This window comes from Agelaius phoeniceus, chromosome 32, assembly GCF_051311805.1.
Source record: "Agelaius phoeniceus isolate bAgePho1 chromosome 32, bAgePho1.hap1, whole genome shotgun sequence".
Taxonomy (NCBI): Eukaryota; Metazoa; Chordata; class Aves; order Passeriformes; family Icteridae; genus Agelaius; species Agelaius phoeniceus.
The window spans coordinates 1,489,420-1,512,534 of record NC_135296.1 but is presented as its reverse complement, the minus strand read 5'-3'; the positions used below and the strand labels follow the sequence as shown (position 1 = coordinate 1,512,534).

General features: G+C 61.7%; 1 protein-coding gene across 2 annotated transcripts in view; it reads right to left on the bottom strand.

Annotated features, from left to right (window-relative positions):
* XAB2 (XPA binding protein 2) overlaps positions 1–23,115 on the bottom strand; it is a 42,813-nt gene that overhangs the window by 8,063 nt on the left and 11,635 nt on the right. For both annotated transcript variants that reach the window (XM_077192254.1, XM_077192255.1), the window contains 9 exons: positions 21,785–21,949; positions 18,955–19,099; positions 15,633–15,784; positions 13,639–13,758; positions 11,519–11,650; positions 10,040–10,171; positions 8,201–8,314; positions 5,613–5,775; positions 3,638–3,828 (listed from right to left, as the gene is read on the bottom strand). In XM_077192254.1, the coding sequence (XP_077048369.1) occupies positions 3,638–3,828; positions 5,613–5,775; positions 8,201–8,314; positions 10,040–10,171; positions 11,519–11,650; positions 13,639–13,758; positions 15,633–15,784; positions 18,955–19,099; positions 21,785–21,949 (1,314 nt within the window). The remainder of the gene's footprint in view (positions 1–3,637; positions 3,829–5,612; positions 5,776–8,200; positions 8,315–10,039; positions 10,172–11,518; positions 11,651–13,638; positions 13,759–15,632; positions 15,785–18,954; positions 19,100–21,784; positions 21,950–23,115) is intronic.

The window sequence follows — 23,115 nt, the reverse complement described above, 5'->3', positions numbered from 1 at the left end:
GCACCTGGGACACCTGGGACACCTGGCACCAGCTGGGACCACCCGGGACACCTGGCACCAGCTGGGACCAACCATGCCCACTTGGGACACCTGGCACCAGCTGGGACCACCTGGCACCAGCTCTGCCTCCCAGTGCCACCCGGGACACCTGGCACCAGCTGGGAGCAGCCAAACCCACCCGGGACACCTGGCACCAGCTGGGACCACCTGGCACCAGCTCTGCCTCCCAGTGCCACCCGGGACACCTGGCACCAGCTGTGCCCAGCTCTGCCTCCCAGTGCCACCCGGGACACCTGGCACCAGCTGGGAGCAGCCCTGCCCACCCGGGACACCTGGCACCAGCTCTGCCTCCCAGTGCCCACCTGGCACCAGCTGGGACCAGCTCTGCCCACCTGGGACACCTGGCACCAGCTGGGACCACCTGTGCCTCCCAGTGCCCACCTGGCACCAGCTGGGACCAACCGTGCCCACCTGGGACACCTGTGCCCACCTGTGCCTCCCAGTGCCACCTGGGACACCTGGCACCAGCTGGGACCACCTGTGCCCATCTGTACCTCCTGTGCTACCTGGGACCAGCTGTACACACCCAGTGCCCACCTGGCACCATCTGGGACCCCAGTGCCCACCTGTGCCTCCCAGTGCCACCTGGGACACCTGGCACCAGCTGTGCCACCCAGTGTCTGTCCCCAGTGCCACCTGGGACCAGCTGTGCCCATCTGTACCCTCCTGTGCTACCTGGGATCACCTGTACACACCCTGGGACACCTGGCACCAGCTGTGCCGCCCAGTGCCCACCTGTGCCACCCAGCACCTGGGGACAGCGATGGTGGCACTTGGGACCATCTGTGCACACTTGTGTCCTCCAGTGCCACCTGTGCCCACCTGTGTGCCTTGTACCCACCTGTACCCTCCTGTGCCCACCTGTGACATCTGTGCCATCTGTGCCCAGCTGTGTCCCCTTCTACCCACCTGTTCCACCCAGTGCCCACCTGGGACCAGCTGTACCCACCTGTGCCCACACCTGTGCGTGACCCCAAAGAGCTCTGGGTACGCCTCTCTGTACCCCCAGGTGTGTGCCCAGGTGTGCCCAGGTGTGCCCCCAGGTGTGCCAGGTGTGTGCCCAGGTGTGTGCCAGGTATGTGCCAGGTGTGTGCCCAGGTGTGCCAGGTGTGCCCAGGTGTGCCCCCAGGTGTGCCCAGGTGTGTGCCCAGGTGTGTCCAGGTGTGTGCCAGGTGTGTGTGTCCAGGTGTGTGCCAGGTGTGTGGGTACCTCGATGGCTCTCTGGTAGATGGGGCGGGTGTGGGTGACCCCGAAGAGCTTGGCTGCCCGCCGGATGTAGATGTGGAACCCAGCCCCAGGTGTGCCCAGGTGTGTGCCCAGGTGTGCCCAGGTGTGTGCCCACCTCGATGGCTCTCTGGTAGATGGGGCGCGTGTGGGTGACCCTGAAGAGCTCAGTGCCCCCAGCCCCAGGTGTGTGCCCAGGTGTGTGCCCAGGTGTGTGCCCAGGTGTGTGGGTACCTCGATGGCTCTCTGGTAGATGGGGCGGGTGTGGGTGACCCCGAAGAGCTCGGCTGCCCGCCGGATGTAGATGTGGAACCCAGCCCCAGGTGTGTGCCCAGGTGTGTGTGCCCAGGTGTGTGCCCAGGTGTGTGCCCAGGTGTGTGGGTACCTCGATGGCTCTCTGGTAGATGGGGCGGGTGTGGGTGACCCCGAAGAGCTCGGCTGCCCGCCGGATGTAGATGTGGAACCCAGCCCCAGGTGTGTGCCCAGGTGTGCCCAGGTGTGTGCCCAGGTGTGTGCCCAGGTGTGTGGGTACCTCGATGGCTCTCTGGTAGATGGGGCGCGTGTGGGTGACCCCGAAGAGCTCGGCTGCCCGCCGGATGTAGATGTGGAACCCAGCCCCAGGTGTGTGCCCAGGTGTGCCCAGGTGTGTGCCAGGTGTGTGCCCACCTCGATGGCTCTCTGGTAGATGGGGCGCGTGTGGGTGACCCCGAAGAGCTCGGCTGCCCGCCGGATGTAGATGTGGAACCCAGCCCCAGGTGTGTGCCCAGGTGTGTGCCCAGGTGTGTGCCCAGGTGTGCCCAGGTGTGTGCCCAGGTGTGTGCCAGGTGTGTGTGCCCAGGTGTGTGCCAGCCCACCTCGATGGCTCTCTGGTAGATGGGGCGCGTGTGGGTGACCCCGAAGAGCTCAGTGCCCCCAGCCCCAGGTGTGTGCCCAGGTGTGTGTGCCCAGGTGTGCCCAGGTGTGTGGGTACCTTGATGGCTCTCTGGTAGATGGGGTGCATGTGGGTGACCCAGCCCCAGGTGTGTGCCCACGTGTGTGCCAGGTGTGTGCCCACCTCGATGGCTCTCTGGTAGATGGGGTGCATGTGGGTGACCCAGCCCCAGGTGTGCCCAGGTGTGCCCAGGTGTGCCCCCAGGTGTGTGCCCAGGTGTGTGCCCACCTCAATGGCTCTCTGGTAGATGGGGCGCGTGTGGGTGACCCCGAAGAGCTCGGCTGCCCGCCGGATGTAGATGTGGAACCCAGCCCCAGGTGTGTGCCAGGTGTGTGCCCAGGTGTGTGCCCAGGTGTGTGCCAGGTGTGTGCCCAGGTGTGTGCCCAGGTGTGTGCCCAGGTGTGTGCCCAGGTGTGCCCAGGTGTGTGCCCAGGTGTGTGGGTACCTCGATGGCTCTCTGGTAGATGGGGCAGGTGTGGGTGACCCCGAAGAGCTCGGCTGCCCGCCGGATGTAGATGTGGAACCCAGCCCCAGGTGTGCCCAGGTGTGTGCCCAGGTGTGTGCCCAGGTGTGTGGGTACCTCGATGGCTCTCTGGTAGATGGGGCGGGTGTGGGTGACCCCGAAGAGCTCGGCTGCCCGCCGGATGTAGATGTGGAACCCAGCCCCAGGTGTGTGCCCAGGTGTGTGGGTACCTCAATGGCTCTCTGGTAGATGGGGTGCATGTGGGTGACCCAGCCCCAGGTGTGCCCAGGTGTGTGCCCAGGTGTGTGGGTACCTCGATGGCTCTCTGGTAGATGGGGCGGGTGTGGGTGACCCCGAAGAGCTCGGCTGCCCGCCGGATGTAGATGTGGAACCAGCCCCAGGTGTGTGCCCAGGTGTGTGCCCAGGTGTGTGCCAGGTGTGTGCCCAGGTGTGTGCCCACCTCAATGGCTCTCTGGTAGATGGGGCGGGTGTGGGTGACCCCAAAGAGCTCGGCTGCCCGCCGGATGTAGATGTGGAACCCAGCCCCAGGTGTGCCCAGGTGTGTGCCCAGGTGTGTGTGCCCAGGTGTGCCCAGGTGTGTGCCCAGGTGTGTGCCCAGGTGTGTGGGTACCTCGATGGCTCTCTGGTAGATGGGGCGGGTGTGGGTGACCCCGAAGAGCTCGGCTGCCCGCCGGATGTAGATGTGGAACCCAGCCCCAGGTGTGCCCAGGTGTGTGCCAGGTGTGTGCCCAGGTGTGTGCCAGGTGTGTGCCCACCTCGATGGCTCTCTGGTAGATGGGGCAGGTGTGGGTGACCCCAAAGAGCTCGGCTGCCCGCCGGATGTAGATGTGGAACCCAGCCCCAGGTGTGTGTGCCCAGGTGTGTGCCCAGGTGTGCCCAGGTGTGTGCCCAGGTGTGCCCAGGTGTGTGCCCAGGTGTGTGCCCAGGTGTGTGGGTACCTCGATGGCTCTCTGGTAGATGGGGCGCGTGTGGGTGACCCCGAAGAGCTCGGCTGCCCGCCGGATGTAGATGTGGAACATGTCGCGCTGCTGCTCGGGGGGCACCGCCCGCGTGCCGCGCTCGTACACGGCCATGGCGCGGCGCGCCAGCCCAAACTGCTCCTCCAGGCGCGCGTACAGCAGGTAGATGGCTGGGGGACGGACAGATGGACGGACGGACAGGACAGACAGGGGACAGACAGGGGGACAGACAGGGGCAGAGGGACAGACGGGACAGATAGGGGACAGACAGGGGCAGGGGACAGATGGGATAGACAGGGGGACAGACAGGGGCAGGGGACAGACAGGGGGACAGACAGGGGCAGGGCACAGACAGGGACAGAGGGACAGACAGGGGCAGGGCACAGACAGGGACAGAGGGACAGACAGGGGACAGACAGGGGCAGGGCAGACAGGGATGGGGACAGGGAAGGAGGGGACAGAGACAAGGGGACACACAGGACAGGAGGGGACAGGGACATAGGGACACGGACAGACAGGGAGAGAGGGACAGAGAGGGGAGAGGGACAGAGGGGACAGTCAGGACAGATGGGACAGAGACAGGGGGACCCACAGAATAGACAGCGATAGGGACAAGGGGACACAGGACAGGAGGGGACAGGGACAGGGAGGGAACAGGGACAGGGGGACAGGGACATGGGGATATGGAGGGGACAGAAGGGACAAAGAGGGACAGGGATAGGGACAGGGACAGGGGGACACATGGGGACAGGGACAAGACAGAGATGGGGTGAGGGGACAAGGAGAGGGAGGGGACAGTCAGGGACATGGGGGCAGGAACAGGGACAGGAGGGGACAGGGAGGAGATAGGGGCAGGGGGACAGGGACAGGGGACATGGACAGGAGGGAACAGGGACATGGGGACAGGGACAGAGGGACAGGGAGGGGACAGCCAGGGGACAGGGACATGGGGATATGGATAGGAACAGGGATGGGACAGTCAGGGGAGAGGGACATAGGGACAGGAGCATGAGGGACAGGGGACAGGGACAGGGAGGGGACAGTGACAAGGAAGGACGGGGAGGGACAGTGAGAGGACAGCCAGGGACAGGGAGGGGACAGTGAGAGGACAGCCAGGGACAGGGACAGGGGACAGGGGACGGGGCAAAGGAGAGGAACAGGGACAAGGGACAGTGAAGAGACAGGGACAGGGAGGGGACAGTGAGGGGACAGGGAGGGGGCAGGGACAGGGATTCCTGCCATGTCCCCACTGTCCCCCATGTCCCCCTATCCCCAATGCCCCTCCATGTCCCCAGTGTCCCCCCATATCCCCCAATGTCCTCCTGTCCCCAATGTCCCCAGTGTCCCCCAATATCCCCAATGACCCCCATCCCCACTGCTCCCCATGTCCCCCATGTCCCCCATGTCCCCCATGTCCCCAGTGTCCCCATATCCCCCAATGTCTCCCCATGACTGCGATGCCCCCAATGTCCGAGTGTCCCCCAATGCTGCCAACACCCCCAATGTCCCCATATCCCCCCATGTCCCCCGATGTCCCCAATGCCCCCAGTGTGCCCCATTGCCCCATGTCCCCACTGCCCCCCATGTCCCCATATCCCCCCATGTCCCCATATCCCCCCATGTCGCCAGTGCCCCCCCATGTCCCCATATCCCCCAATGTCCCCACTCTCCTCCATGTCCCCACTGCCCCCCATGTCCCCATATCCCCCCATGTCCCCAATGCCCCCCATGTCCCCACTGCCCCCCATGTCCCCACTGCCCTCCATGTCCCCACTGCCCCCCATGTCCCCATATCCCCCCATGTCCCCAATGCCCCCCACATCTCCAGTGCCCCCCATGTCCCCACTGCCCTCCATGTTCCCACTGCCCCCCATGTCCCCATATCCCCCCATGTCCCCAATGCCCCCCACATCCCCAGTGCCCCCCCCCCGTGTCCCCTTGTCCCCTGTCCTACTCTTGGCGTGCTGGGGGGGGCACCCGTCCAGCGCCTGCTCAAAGAGGTCCCGGGCCCGCTCCAGCTTCCGGCCCCCGTACCGGGCCACGAACTTGGACAGGTACGTGAGCCACAGGTCCCCGACGTGCGGCCAGCGGAACAGCGCGATGCCACGCTCGTACGCCTGGGGGGACAGTGGGGACATTGGGGACATTGGGGACATGGTGACACCACGGGAACAGCGCGATGCCGCGCTCGTACGCCTGGGGGGACAGTGGGGACATTGGGGACATGGTGACACCACGGGAACAGCGCAATGCCACGCTCGTACGCCTGGGGGGACAGTGGGGACAGTGGGGACATCAGCATGGGGACATTGGGGACATGGTGACACCAGCGGAACAGTGCGATGCCACGCTCATACGCCTGGGGGGACAGTGGGGACAGTGGGGACATCAGCATGGGGACACCACGGGAACAGCGCGATGCCGCGCTCGTACGCCTGGGGGGACAGTGGGGACATTGGGGACACTGGGGACATCGGGGACATGGTGACACCACGGGAACAGCGCGATGCCACGCTCGTACGCCTGAGGGGACAATGGGGACATTGAGGACATCAGCTTGGGGACACTGGGGACATGGTGACCCAGCGGAACAGCGCAATGCCACGCTCGTAGGCCTGGGGGGACAGTGGGGACATTGGCATGGGGACATTGGGGACATCAGCAGGGGGACACCACGGGAACAGCGCGATGCCGCGCTCGTAGGCCTGGGGGGACAGTGGGGACATTGGGGACATTGGGGACATGAGCATGGGGACATTGGGGACATGGTGGCACCACAGGAACAGCGCGATGCCACGCTCGTAGGCCTGGGGGGACAGTGGGGACATTGGCATGGGGACATTGGGGACATCGGCATGGGGACACCAGCGGAACAGCGCGATGCCACGCTCGTAGGCCTGGGGGGACAGTGGGGACATTGGGGACATTGGGGACATCAGCATGGGGACACCACGGGAACAGCGCGATGCCATGCTCGTAGGCCTGGGGGGACAGTGGGGACATTGGGGACATGGTGACACCACGGGAACAGCGCAATGCCACGCTCGTAGGCCTGGGGGGACAGTGGGGACATTGGGGACATCAGCATGGGGACATTGGGGACATGGTGACACCACGGGAACAGCGCGATGCCATGCTCGTAGGCCTGGGGGGACAGTGGGGACATTGGCATGGGGACATTGGGGACATCGGCATGGGGACACCACGGGAACAGCGCGATGCCACGCTCATAGGCCTGGGGGGACAGTGGGGACATTGGGGACATTAGCATGGGGACATTGGGGACATCGGCATGGGGACACCATAGGAACAGCGCGATGCCACACTTGTACGCCTGGGGGGACAGTGGGGACATTGGGGACATTGGCATGGGGACACCACAGGAACAGCGCGATGCCACGCTCGTAGGCCTGAGGGGACATTGGGGACATTGGCATGGGGACATTGGGGACATTGGGGACACCACGGGAACAGCGCGATGCCACGCTCATTGGCCTGGTGGGACACTGGGGACAGGGACACTGGCATGGGGACAGTGCCACCAGCAGGACAGCGCAATGCCACATCCGTGTGCCCATGGGGACACCCTTGTGAGCCACAGGGTCACTGTGGTGTCCCCAACTCCCTCCTGGGGTGTCCCACCCAAACCCTCCAGCCACAGGGTGTCCCCAGCCCCTCTCAGTGTCCCCAACTTCTCTCTCAGTGTCCCCAGCCCCTCTCTGGCTGTCCCCAACTTCTCTCTCAGTGTCCCCAGCCGCTCCCCCAGGTGTCCCCAGCCCCCTGCTGTGCTGGGCTGTCCCTGCAGTGTCCCCAGGTGTCCCTGCAGTGTCACTGCAGTGTCCCCAGGTGTCCCAGGATGATTCCAGTTATCCCCAGCTGTCCCCAGTGTCCTGTGTCACCCTGAAGCTGTCCCCAGTGTCCCCAGGTATCCCCAGCTCCTCCAGCAGTCCCTGGCTGTCCCCAGTGTCACCTTGAAGCTGTCCTCGAAGTGGCCGTGCTCCCCCAGGTGTCCCCAGTGTCCCTATCTGTCCCTGCAGTGTCCCAGTGTCACCTTGAAGCTGTCCTCGATGCGGCCGTGCTCCCCCAGCTCCCCCCAGCTCTCGTCCCAGCTGTCCCCAGCTGTCCCCAGCTGTCCCCAGCTGTTCCAGCTGTGTCCCCAGCTGTCCCTGCAGTGTCCTTGCAGTGTCCCCATGTCACCTTGAAGCTGTCCTCAAAGTGGCCGTGCTCCCCCAGCTCCCCCCAGCTCCCCCATTGTCCCAGCAGTGTCCCCAGCTGTCCCAGCAGTGTCCCCAGTGTCCCCAGCTGTCCCCAGTGTCACCTTGAAGCTGTCCTTGAAGCGGCCATGCTCCTCCAGCTCCCCCATTGTCCCCAGTGTCCCCATTGTCCCAGCTGTCCCCCGCTGTCCCAGCAGTGTCCCCAGTGTCCCCATTGTCCCAGCTGTCCCCCGCTGTCCCAGCAGTGTCCCCAGTGTCCCCATTGTCCCCAGCTGTCCCTGCAGTGTCCCCAGTGTCCCTGGCTGTCCCTGAAGTGTCCCCATGTCACCTTGAAGCTGTCCTCGAAGCGGCCGTGCTCCTCCAGCAGCAGCGCGTAGTTGATGACGATCTGGGGGGTGGCGATGCGCAGGTCCAGGATGCGCTCGTACACACTGCGGGTGGACTGGGGACACCAGGGACACCAGGGGACAGCAGGGGACAGCAGGGACAGCAGGGGACACCAGGGGACAGCAGGGACACCAGGGACACCAGGGGACACGGACAGGGACAGCAGGGGACACCAGGGGACAGCAGGGGACACGGACAGCAGGGGACAGGGACAGGGACAAGGATGGGGACACGACAGGGATGGGGACAAGACAGGGACACCAGTGGACACCAGGGGACAGCAGGAGGATATGGGGGACAGGGATGGGGACAGGGACAAGGATGGGGACAGGACCGGGACACCAGGGGGACATGGGGACACCAGGGGACAAAGGGGACAGAGACACGGGGACAGGAACGGGGGACAGGGACAGAGGAACATGGGGATACAAGGACATGGGGACACAGGGACAGGAACATGGAGACACGGGGACATGGAGACACGGGGACATGGGGACACAGGACATGGGGACAGAGGGACATGGGGACAGAGGGACATGGGGACAGGGACAGGGATGGGGACACAGGGACAGAGACAGAGGAGACATGGGGATACAGGGACACGGGGACAGGAGGACGTAGGGACACGGGGACAGGAGGACAGGGACAATGATACGCAGGGACATGGGGACAGAGGGGACAGAGAGAGGGACAGGGACACAGGGATGGGGACAGGGACAGAGACAGAGGAGACATGGGGATACAGGGACACAGGGACATGGGGACAGAGAGAGGGACGGAGGACAGGGACAGTGATACGCAGGGACATGGGGACACAGGACATGGGGACACAGAGAGGGACAGGGACACAGGGATGGGGACAGAGGGGACAGCAAGGTCACAGCCACGCCCAGCACGATGTCCCCACACCAGCCCCACACCCCAGGTGTGCCCCAGGCCCAGCCCAGTGTCCCCCATGCCCACCCCGACGCCCCCAGGTGTCCCCCAGGTGTCCCCCAGGTGTCCCCCACATTCACAGAGGTGTCCCCCACGTCAACCCTGGCGTCTCCCAGGTGTGCCCAGGTGTCCCCTATGCCCACGCTGATGTACCCAGGTGCCCTCAGGTGTCCCCAGGTGTGTCCCCATGGCCTCAGATGTCCCCAGATGTGTCCCCATGTTCCCAGGTGTGTCCCCAGGTGCCCACCTGGAAGGTGCCCAGGCTCTCCTCCAGGTCTGCCAGCACGGCCCACACCCATCCCAATGTCCCCAGGTGTGTGCCCAGGTGTCCCCAGGTGTGTCCCCAGCTGTCCCCAGGTGTGTGCCCAGGTGTGTGCCCACCTGGAAGGTGCCCAGGCTCTCCTCCAGGTCTGCCAGCATCGCCCACACCCATCCCAATGTCCCCAGGTGTGTGCCCAGGTGTGTCCCCAGGTGTGTCCCCATGTCCCCAGGTGTGTGCCCAGGTGTGTCCCCATGTTCCCAGGTGTGCCCAGGGTGCCCAGGTGTGTGCCCGAGTGTGTGCCCAGGTGTGTCCCCATGTTCCCAGGTGTGTGCCCAGATGTGTCCCCATGTCCCCAGGTGTGTGCCCAGGTGCCCCAGGTGCCCACCTGGAAGGTGCCCAGGCTCTCCTCCAGGTCTGCCAGCATTGCCCACACCCATCCCAATGTCCCCAGGTGTGTGCCCATGTCCCCAGGTGTGTGCCCAGGTGTGTCCCCATGTCCCCAGGTGTGTGCCCAGGTGTGTCCCCATGTTCCCAGGTGTGCCCAGGTGCCCACAGGTGCCTGAGGTGTGCCCAGGTGCCCACCTGGAAGGTGCCCAGGCTCTCCTCCAGGTCTGCCAGCATCGCCCACACCCTCAGGTTCTTGTAGAGCCGGTTCTGCACGGGCTCCGAGCTGTCGAAGTACTCGGCCCGGCGGGAGGGGAGAGCCGTGGCTTTCTGGGGGAAAAACGGGGGAAAATGGTGAAAATGGGGGAAAAAGGGGAAAAAAGGGGGGGAACGGGGAAAAATTGAGGAAAAAGGGGGAAAAAACAGAGGAAAAATAGGGGAAAAGGGGGGGGGAAAGGGAGAAAATGGGGAAAAAACAAGGGGAAAAAAGGGGGAGAAATGGGGGGAAAATGGGGAAAAAATGAGGAAAAAAGGGGAAAAAACAGAAGAAAAAATAGGGAAAAAGGGGGGGAAATGGGGAAAAATTGATGAAAAAAGGGGGAAATGGGAAAATGGGGGAAAATTGGGGATAAATGGGGGGGAAAGGGGGAAAAATGAAGGAAAAAACAGGAAAAAGGGGGGGAAAGGGGAAAAAGCGGGGAAAGGGGGGAAAATGGTGAAAATGGGGAAAAACAGGGGAAATTATGAAAATGGGGGGAAATGGGGGAAATTGTGAAGATAGGGAAAAATGGGGGAATGGGGGAAAGTGGAGAAAATGGGGAAAATTGGGGGGAATGGGGAAAATTGTGAAAATGGGGGGGAAATGGGGGAATGGGAAAATGGGGGGGAAACAGGGGAAATGGGGGAAAACAGGGGAAAAGGGGGAATGGGGAAATGTGGGAAAATTGGGAAATGGAGAAAAAAGGGAAAATGGGGAAAACGGGGAAAATGGAGTGCCCTATTTTTGGGGTCCCCCTATTTTTGGGGTGCCCTGTTTTTGGGGTCCTTATTTTCTGGGTGCCTCATTTTTGGGGTGACCGTTTTTTTTGGGTTCCCCATTTTTGGGGTTCCCCATTTTTGGATTCCCCATTTTCAGGGTTCCCCATTTTCAGGGTTCCAAATTTTTGGGGTGTCCTGTTTTTGGGGTGCCCCCATTTTCAGGGTGCCCTGTTTTTGGATTCCCCATTTTCAGGGTGCCCTGTTTTTGGGTTCTCCATTTTCAGGGTTCCCCATTTTTGGGTGCCCCATTTTCGGGGTGCCCTGTTTTTGGGGTCCCCCCATTTTCAGGGTTCCCCATTTTTGGGGTGCCCTGTTTTTGGGGTCCCCCCATTTTGGGGGTGCCCTGTATTTGAGTTCCTCATTTTCAGGGTTCCCCCATTTTCGGGGTGCCCTGTTTTTGGATTCCCCATTTTTGAGGTCCCCCATTTTCGGGGTGCCCATGTTTTGGGGTTTCCTGCTATTTGGGGTGCCCCTTTTTTGGGGTCCCCCCATTTTCGGGGTGCCCTGTTTTTGGGGTCCCCCCATTTTTAGGGTTCCCCATTTTCGGGGTGCCCTGTTTTTGGGGTCCCCCATTTTCGGGGTGCCCTGTTTTTGGGGTCCCCCCCTTTTCGGGGTGCCCCGTTTTCGGGGTGCCCTCACCCTCAGCACGGCGAGCGCCTCCTGGTGGCGCTGGTGGCGCAGCTCCAGCTCCCCAAACTCGCACCAGACGGCGGCGAGGTCCTCGACACGGCGGAACCGCACCCGGGTGGCCCGGGACAGGATGGACCTGGCCTGGGGACAGTGGGGACATTGGGGACACCATTGGGGACACCACTGGGACAGGGACAGGGACAGGAACCGCACCCGGGTGGCCCGGGACAGGATGGACCTGGCCTGGGGACAGTGGGGACAACATTGGGGACAACATTGGGGACACTGGGACAGGATGGACCTGGCCTGGGGACAGTGGGGACATTGGGGACACCATTGGGACACTGGGGACACTGGGACAGGAACCGCACCCAGGTGGCCCGGGACAGGATGGACCTGGCCTGGGGACAGTGGGGACAACATTGGGGACACCATTGGGGACACTGGGACAGGATGGACCTGGCCTGGGGACAGTAGGGACACCACTGGGGACACCATTGGGACACTGGGGACACTGGGACAGGGACAGGAACTGCACCCAGGTGGCCTGGGACAGGATGGACCTGGCCTGGGGACAGTGGGGACAACATTGGGGACACCATTGGGACACTGGGGACACTGGGACAGGGACAGGAACCACACCCGGGTGGCCCAGGACAGGATGGACCTGGCCTGGGGACAGTGGGGACATTGGGGACACCATTGGGGACACCATTGGGACATTGGGGACACTGGGACAGAGACAGGAACCGCACCCGGGTGGCCTGGGACAGGATGGACCTGGCCTGGGGACACCATTGGGGACACTGGGACAGGATGGACCTGGCCTGGGGACACCTTGGGGACATTGATAACACCACTGGGACATTGGGGACACCGGGACAGAATGGATCTGGCCTGGGGACACCATTGGGACATTGGGGACAATGGGGACATGAACAGGAACTGCACCTGGGTGGCCCAGGACAGGATGGACCTGGCCTGAGGACATTGGGGACACCATTGGGACAGGATAGACCTGGCCTGGGGACAGTGGGGACATCATTGGGGACATCATTGGGGACAGGATGGACCTGGCCTGGGGACACTGGGGACACTGGGACAGGGACAGGGACATTGGGGACACCATTGGGACACTGGGGACACTGGGACAGGGACAGGAACCACACCCGGGTGGCTCGGGACAGGATGGACCTGGCCTGGGGACACCATTGGGGACACCATTGGGGACACCACTGGGGACATGGGACAGGATGGACCTGGCCTGGGGACACCACTGGGGACATTGGGGACATAATTGGGGACACTGGGACAGGGACAGGATGGAGCTGGCCTGGGGGCACAGGAGGGGGAAGGCCTGGGGGGCACAGACAGGTCTGGGGGTGTCCCTCAAGTTTGGGGTGTCCCCAGGATTTGGGTGCCCCCCAGGTGGGTTTTGGGGGTGTCCCTCAGGATTTTAGGGTGTCCCAGGTGGGTTTTGGGGGTCCCACGCAGGATTTGGGGGTGTCCCAGGTTAGAGGCATCCCTTAGGTTTGGGTGTCCCTCAGGGTTCAGATGTCCAAGACTGTTTTGGGGGTGTCCCTCAGGATTTGGGGGTCCCAGGTAGGTCTGGAGGTGTCTCCCAGGTTTGGGGAGTCCCTCAGGTTTAGGGGTCCTGCAGGATTTTGGGGTCCCATGCAGGATTTGGGGGTCCCAGGCAGATTTTGGGGATGTCCCTCAGGATTTTGATGTCCCCCAGGTTTGGGGGTCCTTCAGGATTTTGGGGTCCCTCAGGATTTTGGGGTCCCAGGATGTTTTGGGGGTGTCCCTCAGGATTTGGGGGTCCCAGGCAGATTTTGGGGATGTCCCTCAGGATTTTGGTGTCCCTCAGGTTTAAGGGGTCCCCCAGGTTTGGGGATGTCCCTCGCTCGGGTTTAGGGGTCCCCCAGGTTTGGGGGTCCCTTGGGGTTCAGGGGTCCCAGGCAGATTTTGGGGATGTCCCTCAGGATTTTGGGGATGTCCCTCAGGATTTTGGTGTCCCTCGGGGTTTGGGGGTCCCAGGTGGGTCTGGGGGTGTCCCTCGGGGTTCAGGGGTCCCATGCAGGTTTTGGGGCGCCCCCCGGGTGGGTTTTGGGGGGTCCCCTGCTCACGTCGTCCAGCTGCCCGTTGTCCTCGTAGAATCGCGCGAAGGCCACCCAGAGCTCGTGGGGGCGGCCGGTGGCGCGCTGGGGATCCACGGTGCGCACGGCCTCCGTGAACGTCTGGATGATCTGGGATGGACACGGGGACATTGGGGACATTGGGGACATTGGGGACACTGGGGACAGCCAGGGGACAGTCAGGGGACACTGGGGATCCACGGGGCGCACGGCCTCCGTGAACGTCTGGATGATCTGGGACGGACAGGGGGACATTGGGGACAGCCAGGGGACAGCCAGGGACATTGGGGACATCAGGGGACACTGGGGATCCACGGTGCGCACGGCCTCCGTGAACGTCTGGATGATCTGGGACGGACAGGGGGACATTGGGGACATTAGGGGACATTGGGGACACTGGGGACAGTCAGGGACAGGGGGACAGTCAGGGGTCATTGGGGATCCACGGTGCGCACGGCCTCCGTGAACGTCTGGATGATCTGGGACGGACAGGGGGACATTGGGGACATTGGGGACATCAGGGAACATTGGGGACAGTCAGGGGACACTGGGGATCCACGGGGCGCACGGCCTCCGTGAACGTCTGGATGATCTGGGACGGACAGGGGGACATTGGGGACATCAGGGGACACTGGGGACAGCCAGGGGACATTGGGGACATCAGGGGACAGTCAGGGGACAGGGGGACAGCCAGGGACAGGGGGACAGTGGGGACAGTCAGGGGGCGCGCTGGGGATCCATGGTGCGCACGGCCTCCGTGAATGTCTGGATGATCTGGGATGGACACGGGGACATTGGGGACACTGGGGACATTGGGGACACTGGGGAGAGTCAGGGGACAGGGGGACAGTCAGGGACAGGGGGACAGTCAGGGGACACTGGGGATCCACGGTGCGCACGGCCTCCGTGAACGTCTGGATGATCTGGGATGGACACGGGGACATTGGGGACATCAGGGGGCATTGGGGACAGTCAGGGACAGGGGGACAGCCAGGGGACATTGGGGATCCATGGTGCGCACGGCCTCCGTGAATGTCTGGATGATCTGGGTGGACACGGGGACATTGGGGACACTGGGGACAGTCAGGGGACACTGGGGATCCACGGTGCGCACGGCCTCCGCGAACGTCTGGATTATCTGGGACGGACAGGGGGACAAACGGACAGTCAGGGGACACTGGGGACAGCCAGGGACAGGGGGACAGTCAGGGGACAGTCAGGGGACAGCCAGGGGACAGGGGGAGAGTCAGGGGACATTGGGGACAGTCAGGGGGTGTGCTGGGGATCCTCTGTGAACGTCTGGATGATCTGGGATGGACAGGGGGACACAGGGGACATTGGGGATAGCAGGGGACAGCCAGGGGACAGTCAGGGGACATTGGAGAGATTGGGGACAGTGAGGGAACAGTGGGTACCGTTGGGACATTGGGGATGTTGGGACACTGGGGACAGTGGGGACAGCCAGAGGACAGAGGGGACATGGGGATGCTGGGGACAATGGCGACAGCCAGGGGACAATGGGGACAGCCAGAGGACAGCAGGAGATATGGGGTCATTGGGGACATTGGGAAAAGTGGGGACATTGGAGAGATTGGGGACAGTGGGGACATTGGGGACAGCAGGGGACAGTGGGGGACAGCAGGGGACAGTGGGGACATTGGAGGCATGGGGACATTGGGGAACACTGGGGACAGTGGGGACAGCAGGGGACATTAGGGACACGGGGGACATGGGGGAACAATGGGTATGAGGGGATATTGGGGACATTGGGGACAAGCAAGGGACATTGGGGACACGAGTCATCAGGGACATGGGGGGGGACATTGGGGACCCAGGGGGACACAAGGGGACACAGCGACAGCCAGGATACAGCACAATCACCGCGATGCCAGCACCCGACCCCCCAAACCACGCACCCCGTAACCCCCTGTGTCCCCCCCGGTGTCCCCCCCGTGTCCCCCCCGTGTCCCCCAGTGTCCCCTGACCTTGTCGGGCTGTCCCTGGTGCAGGGCCACCCTCTTGTGCCACTCGTGCACGTTGTGGGGGTTCTGGCGCAGCAGCACGCTGTTGAGCAGCAGCGGCCGCCGCGCCATCAGCCGCTCAAAGCGGGCCAGGCGCAGCTCCAGCTCCACCTCCTCTGCGGGGACAGGGGACAGACAGGTGACACAGGGTGACACATGGTGACACAGAGTGACACAGGGTGACACAGGGTGGTGGGGTCACAAGGTTGACAGGGGACATGGGGACAGACACAGGGACAGCGTGGGCACAGCACCACCAGCCCCAGCTCCAGCTCCAGCTCCTCTGTTGGGACAGAGGGACAGAGAGGTGACACAGGGTGACACAGAGTGACAGAGGGTCACAGGGGTGACAGAGGGTCACACAGGGGTCACACATGGTGACACAGAGTGACAGAGGGTCACAGGGGTGACAGAGGGTCACACAGTGATACATGGTGACACAGAGTGACAGAGGGTCACACATGGTGACACAGGGTCACACATGGTGACACAGAGTGACACAGGGGTGACAAGGGACACGCAGGGTCACAGGGGTCACACTCAGGGGCCACAGGGGTGACACATGGTGACAGAGGGTCACAGGGGTCACACATGGTGACACAGAGTGACACAGGGTCACAGGGGTGACAGAGGGTCACACAGGGTGACACAGGGTGACACAAGGTGACACAGGGTCACAGAGGTCACACATGGTGACACACGGTGACACAGGGTCACAGGGGTGACAAGGGACACGCAGGGTCACAGGGGTCACTCTCAGGGGACACAGGGGTGACAAGGGACGCAGAGGACACGAGGACATGGGAACACCCCGGGCACAGGGGTGACCCCGCGGTTTTGGGGTGCCCTGCCCGGTTTTGGGGCGCCCCCCACAGTTTTGGGGTGCCCCCTGCAGTTTTGGGGTGCCCTGCCCGGTTTTGGGGTGCCCTGCCCGGTTTTGGGGTGCCCTGCTCGTTTTTGGGGTTCCCTGCCCAGTTTTGGGGTCCCACGCCTGTTTATGGGATCCTCCCTGGTTTTGGGGTTCCCCGCCCAGCTTTGGGGTGCCCCCTGTCTCTGGGTTCCCTGCCCGTTTTTGGGGTTTCCCCCCCATTTTTGGGGTCCCCTGCCCATTTTTGGGGTGCCCTACCCGTTTTCAGATTCCCTGCCCATTTCTGGGGTCCCCTGCCTGTTTTTTGGGGTCCCCTGCCCATTTTTGGGGTCCCTCTCACTGTCCTGGCCCTGGCCAAGCTGTGCTTGCCCGATTTTGGTTTCCCTGCCCATTTTTGGGGTCCCCTGCCCATTTTTTGGGGTTTCCCCCCTTTCTGGGGTTCCCTGCCCATTTTTGGGGTCCCTTTCTCACCGTCCTGGCCCTGTCCCAGCTGTGCCCGCCCAGTTTTGGGATTCCCTGCCCATTTTTGGGGTTCCCTGCCCGTTTTTTGGGGTTTCCCCCCATTTTTGGGGTCCCTTTCTCACCGTCCTGGCACTGTCCCAGCTGTGCCTGCCCAGTTTTGGGATTCCCTGCCTGTTTTTGGGGTTTCCCTGCCTGTTTTTGGCTTCCCTGCCCGTTTTTGGGGTTTCTCCCCATTTTTGGGGTCCCTCTCACCGTCCTGGCCCTGGCCCAGCTGTGCCTGCCTGTTTTTGGGGTTTCCCCCCATTTTTGGGGTGTTTCTCACCGTCCGGGCCCTGTCCCAGCTGTGCCTGTCCTTTTTTTGTTTCCCTGCCCATTTTTGAGGTCTCCTGCCTTGTTTTTTGGGGTTTCTCCCCCATTTTTGGGGTCCCTCTCACCGTCCTGGCCCTGGCCCAGCTGTGCCTGCCCGATTTTGGTTTCCCTGCCCATTTTTGGTTTCCCTGCCCCAATTTTTGGGGTTTCCCCCGTTTTTGGGGTCCCTCTCACCGTCCTGGCCCAGTCCCAGCTGTGCCTGCCCAGTTTTGGGATGCCCTGCCCATTTTTGGGGTTTTCCCCCATTTTTGGGGTCCCTCTCACTGTCCTGGCCCTGGCCCAGCTGTGCCTGCCCATTTTTGGGGTTTCTCCCCCATTTTTGGGGTCCCTTTCTCACAGTCCTGGCCCTGTCCCAGCTGTGCCTGCCCGATTTTGGTTTCCCTGCCCCATTTTTGGGGTCCCCTGCCTTGTTTTTTGGGGTTTTCCCCCGTTTTTGGGGTCCCCTCTCACCGTCCTGGCCCTGGCCCAGCTGTGCCTGCCCAGTTCTGGGATTCCCCGCCCGTTTTTGGTTTCCCTGCCCATTTTTGGGTTCCCTGTTGTTTTTTGGGGTTTCCCCCCATTTTTGGGGTCCCTCTCTCACCGTCCTGGCCCTGTCCCAGCCGTGCCTGCCCATTTTTGGGGTTTTTCCCCATTTTTGGGGTTTTCCCCAATTTTTGGGGTGATTCTCACCGTCCTGGCCCTGTCGCAGCTGTGCCTACCCAGTTTTGGGGTCTCCTGCCCATTTTTGGGTTCTCCTGCCCCGTTTTTTGGGGTTCCTTGCCCATTTTTGGGGTCCCTCTCACCGTCCTGCCGCTGGCCCAGCTTTCCACGCCCGTTTTTGGTTTCCCTGCCCATTTTTGGATTCTCCTGCCCCGTTTTTTGGGGTTTTCCCCCATTTTTGGGGTCCCTTTCCCAACGTCCTGGCCCTGTCCCAGCTATGCCTGCCCGTTTTTTGTTTCCCTGCCCATTTTTGGGTTCTCCTGCCCCATTTTTTTGGGGTTTTCCCCCATTTTTGGGGTGTTCCTCACCGTCCTGGCACTGTCCCAGCTGTGCCTGCCCATTTTTGGGGTTTTTCCCCCATTTTTGGGGTGCCCTGCCCATTTTTAGGGTCCCCTCTCACCGTCCTGGCCCTGGCCCAGCTGTGCCTGCCCGATTTTGGTTTCCCTGCTCATTTTTGGGTTCTCCTGCCCCGTTTTTTGGGGTTTTCCCCCATTTTTGGGGTCCCTTTCTCACTGTCCTGGCCCAGTCCCAGCTGTGCCTGCCCAGTTTTGGGATTCCCTGCCCATTTTTGGGGTTTTTCCCCATTTTTGGGGTCCCTCTCTCACCGTCCTGGCCCTGGCCCAGCTGTGCCTGCCCATTTTTGGGGTTTCTCCCCCATTTTTGGGGTCCCTTTCTCACAGTCCTGGCCCTGGCCCAGCTGTGCCTGCCCGTTTTTGGGGTTTCTCCCCATTTTTGGGGTCCCTCTCACCGTCCTGGCCCTGGCCCAGCTGTGCCTGCCCGTTTTTGGGGTTTCTCCCCATTTTTGGGGTCCCTCTCACCGTCCTGGCCCTGGCCCAGCTGTGCCTGCCCGTTTTTGGGGTTTCCCCCCATTTTTGGGGTCCCTCTCACCGTCCTGGCCCTGGCCCAGCTGTGCCTGTGTGTCCAGCAGCGCGGCGATCACGCTCTCCTCGAAGCGGGCGTAGCTGTCGAACACCTGCGTGAAATCCCGAACCGTCATCACCGTCTGCACGGCCTCCTCGTACACATCCCGGGCCTGGAATGGGGTAAAAACAGGGGTTAAAGGGTTAATGGGGTCATCATTGTCTGCACGGCCTCCTCGTACACATCCCGGGCCTGGAACGGGGCAAAAACGGGGGTTAAAGGGTTAATGGGGCCATCACCGTCTGCACGGCCTCCTCGTACACATCCCGGGCCTGGAACGGGGCAAAACCGGGGTAAATATGGGGGTTAAAGGGTTAATGGGGTCATCACTGTGTGCACGGCCTCCTCGTACACATCCCGGGCCTGGAATGGGGTAAACACGGGGGTTAAAGGGTTAATGGGGCCATCATTGTGTGCACGGGGTAAAAACGGGATAAAAACGGGATAAAAACGGGATAAAAACGGGGGTTAAAGGGTTAATGGGGTCATCATTGTGTGCATGGCCTCCTCATGGACATCCCGGGCCTAGAACGGGGTAAAAACGGGGGTTGAAGGGTTAATGGGGTCATCATTGTCTGCACGGCCTCCTCGTACACATCCCGGGCCTGGAATGGGTAAAAACGGGGTAAAAACGGGGGTTAAAGGGTTAATGGGGTCATCAGCATCTGCATGGGATAAAAACAGGGGTTAAAGGGTTAATGGGGTCATTACTGTGTGCACAGGATAAAAATGGGGCAAAAACGGGGTAAAAACGGGGGTTAAAGGGTTAATGGGGCCATCATTGTGTGCACGGCCTCCTCGTACACATCCCGGGCCTGGAACGGGGTAAAAATGGGGTAAAAACGGGGGTTAATGGGGTCAACACCATCTGCATGGGATAAAACGGGGGTAAAAATGGGGGTTAAAGGGTTAATGGGGTCATTACTGTGTGCACGGGATAAAAATGGGATAAAAACGGGGGTTAAAGGGTTAATGGGGTCATCATTGTCTGCACGGCCTCCTCGTACACATCCCGGGCCTGGAACGGGGTAAACACAGGGTAAAAATGGGATAAAAATGGGGTAAATATTGGGGTTAAAGGGTTAATGGGGTCATCACCATCTGCACGGGATAAAAATGGGATTAAAACGGGATTAAAACGGGGGTTAAAGGGTTAATGGGGTCATCATTGTGTGCACGGGATAAAAACAGGATAAAAATGGGGCTTAAAGGGTTAATGGGGCCATCACCGTCTGCACGGCCTTGTCATGGACATCCCGGGCCTGGAACAGGATAAAAACAGGGTAAAAATGGGGGTTAAAGGGTTAATGGGGTCATTACTGTGTGCACGGCCTCGTCATGGACATCCCGGGCCTGGAACAGGGTAAAAATGGGGTAAAAACGGGGGTTAAAGGGTTAATGGGGTCATCACCGTCTGCACGGGATAAAAACGGGGTAAAAATGGGATAAAAACGGGGGTTAAAGGGTTAATGGGGTCATCATTGTGTGCACGGCCTCATCATGGACATCCCGGGCCTGGAATGGGATAAACTGGGATGAACTGGGGTGAACTGGGATGAACTGGGATGGACTGGGATAAACTGGGATAAACTGGGATGAACTGGGATGAGCTGGGATAAACTGGGATGGGACTGGGATGGACTGGGATGAGCTGGGATAAACTGGGATGAACTGGGATGAACTGGGGTGAGCTGGGGACAGGGGATGGGACAGAGGTGGCCCTGAGTGGGGACAGGGACTGGGATGGCAGCTGGGGACAGGGAGTGGCACTCAGGGACAGGTGTGTCAGTCTGTCCAGGTGTGTCAGTCTGTCCCCCGTCTGTCAGTCCATCCCAGGTGTGTCACTCTGTCCCATGGCTGTCAGTCTGTCCAGGTGTGCCAGCCCCTCCCACGTCTGTCAGCCCATCCCAGGTGTGTCAGTCTGTCCTATGGCTGTCCCTCCCCCTCAGGTGTGTCAGTCTGTCCAGGTGTGTCACCTTCTCCAGGTGTGTCAGTCTGTCCCAGGTGTGTCAGTCTGTCCTATGGCTGTCCCTCCCCCTCAGGTGTGTCAGTCTGTCCCAGGTGTGTCACTCTGCCCAGCTGTCCCCCCCAGGTGTCCCCAGGTGTGTCACCTTCTCCAGGTGTGTCACTCTGTCCCAGGTGTGTCAGTCTGTCCCATGGCTGTCAGTCTGTCCCACGTCTGTCACTCCATCCCAGGTGTGTCAGTCTGTCCCAGCTGTCCCCCCAGGTGTCCCCAGGTGTGTCACTCTGTCCCATGGCTGTCAGTCTGTCCCAGGTGTGTCAGTCTGTCCAGCTGTCCTCCCCCCAAGGTGTCCCCAGGTGTGTCACCTTCTCCAGGTGTGTCAGTCTGTCCCAGGTGTGTCAGTCTGTCCCATGGCTGTCAGTCTGCCCAGCTGTCCCCCCAGGTGTCCCCAGGTGTGTCAGTCTGTCCCAGGTGTGTCAATCAGTCCCAGGTATGTCAGTCTGTCCAGGTGTGTCAGTCAGTCCCAGGTGTGTCAGTCTGTCCCATGGCTGTCACTCTGTCCCAGCTGTCCCCCCAGGTGTCCCCAGGTGTGTAACTCTGTCCAGCTGTCCCCCCAGCTGTCCCCCCAGTGTCCCCAGGTGTGTCAGTCTGTCCCAGCTGTCCCCCCAGTGTCCCCAGGTGTGTCAGTCTGTCCCAGGTTTGTCAGTCTGTCCTAGGTGTGTCACTCTGCCCAGCTGTCCCCCCAGGTGTCCCCAGGTGTCCCCAGGTGTGTCAGTCTGTCCCAGCTGTCCCCCCCCCCCCCCAGGTGTCCCCAGGTGTCCCCAGGTGCGTCACCTTCTCCAGGTGCCCGCAGCGCACGTAGCAGTCGGCCAGGGCCCCCCAGAGCCGGCCCCGCTGGTCGGTGAAGCGCGTGAGGCCCCCCCGGATGATGCCCCCGGCGTCCAGGGAGCGCACGCGGTCGGGGTGCTGGGACAGCAGCTCACACAGCTCCTGCCATAACTGAGAGAAAATGGGGTGAGAAACCCCAAATCCATCCTAAATACACCCCAAATCCAGCCCGGGGTGCTGGGACAGCAGCTCACACAGCTCCTGCCATAACTGACACAAACAGGGTAAAAAACCCTAAAAATCCACCCTAAAACTGCCCCAAATCCAGCCCGGGGTGCTGGGAGAGCAGCTCACACAGCTCCTGCCATAACTGACACAAAATGGGGTTAAAAACCCTAAAAATCCACCCCAAATCCAGCCCGGGGTGCTGGGAGAGCAGCTCACACAGCTCCTGCCATAACTGACACAAAATGGGGTTAAAAACCCTAAAAATCCATCCAAAACTGCCCCAAATCCAGCCCGGGGTGCTGGGACAGCAGCTCACACAGCTCCTGCCATAACTGACAGAAACAGGGTGTGAGAAACCCCAAATCCATCCTAAATACACCCCAAATCCAGCCTGGGGTGCTGGGACAGCAGCTCACACAGCTCCTGCCAGAGCTGAGAGAAAATGGGGTGAGAAACCCCAAAAATCCACCCTAAATCCACCCCAAATCCAGCCCGGGGTGCTGGGAGAGCAGCTCACACAGCTCCTGCCATAACTGAGAGAAAACGGGGTTAAAAACCCCGAAACTACCCCAAAACTGCCCCAAATCCACCCTAAAACTGCTCCAAATCCACCCCAAAATCCACCCTAAAACTGCTCCAAATCCACCCTAAAACTGCCCCAAATCCACCCTGAACTGCCCTAAAACTGCCCCAAATCCAGCCCGGGGTGCTGGGACGGCAGCTCATGCAGCTCCTGCCACAGGTGTCCCCCCCAGCTGTCCCCAGGTATCTCCAGGTGCCCTGTACCCACCCCAGGCTGTCCCCCAGGTGCCCCCACCTGTCCCCAGGTACCCCCAGGTGTGCCCAGGTACCCCCAGGTACTCCCCATTGCCCCCAGGTGCCACCCAGGTACCCCCAGATGCCCCTCAGGTGTGCCCAGGTACATCCAGGTGCCCCTCAGGTGTGCCCAGGTACCCCCAGATGCCCCCAGGTGCCCCCCACAGATGCCCCCAGGTGCCCCCCACAGGTCCCCCCAGGTGCCCCCCAGGTGTGCCCAGGTGCCCTGTACCCACCCCAGGCATCCCCCAGGTGATTCCAGGTGCCCCCCAGATGTCCCCAGATGCCCTTCA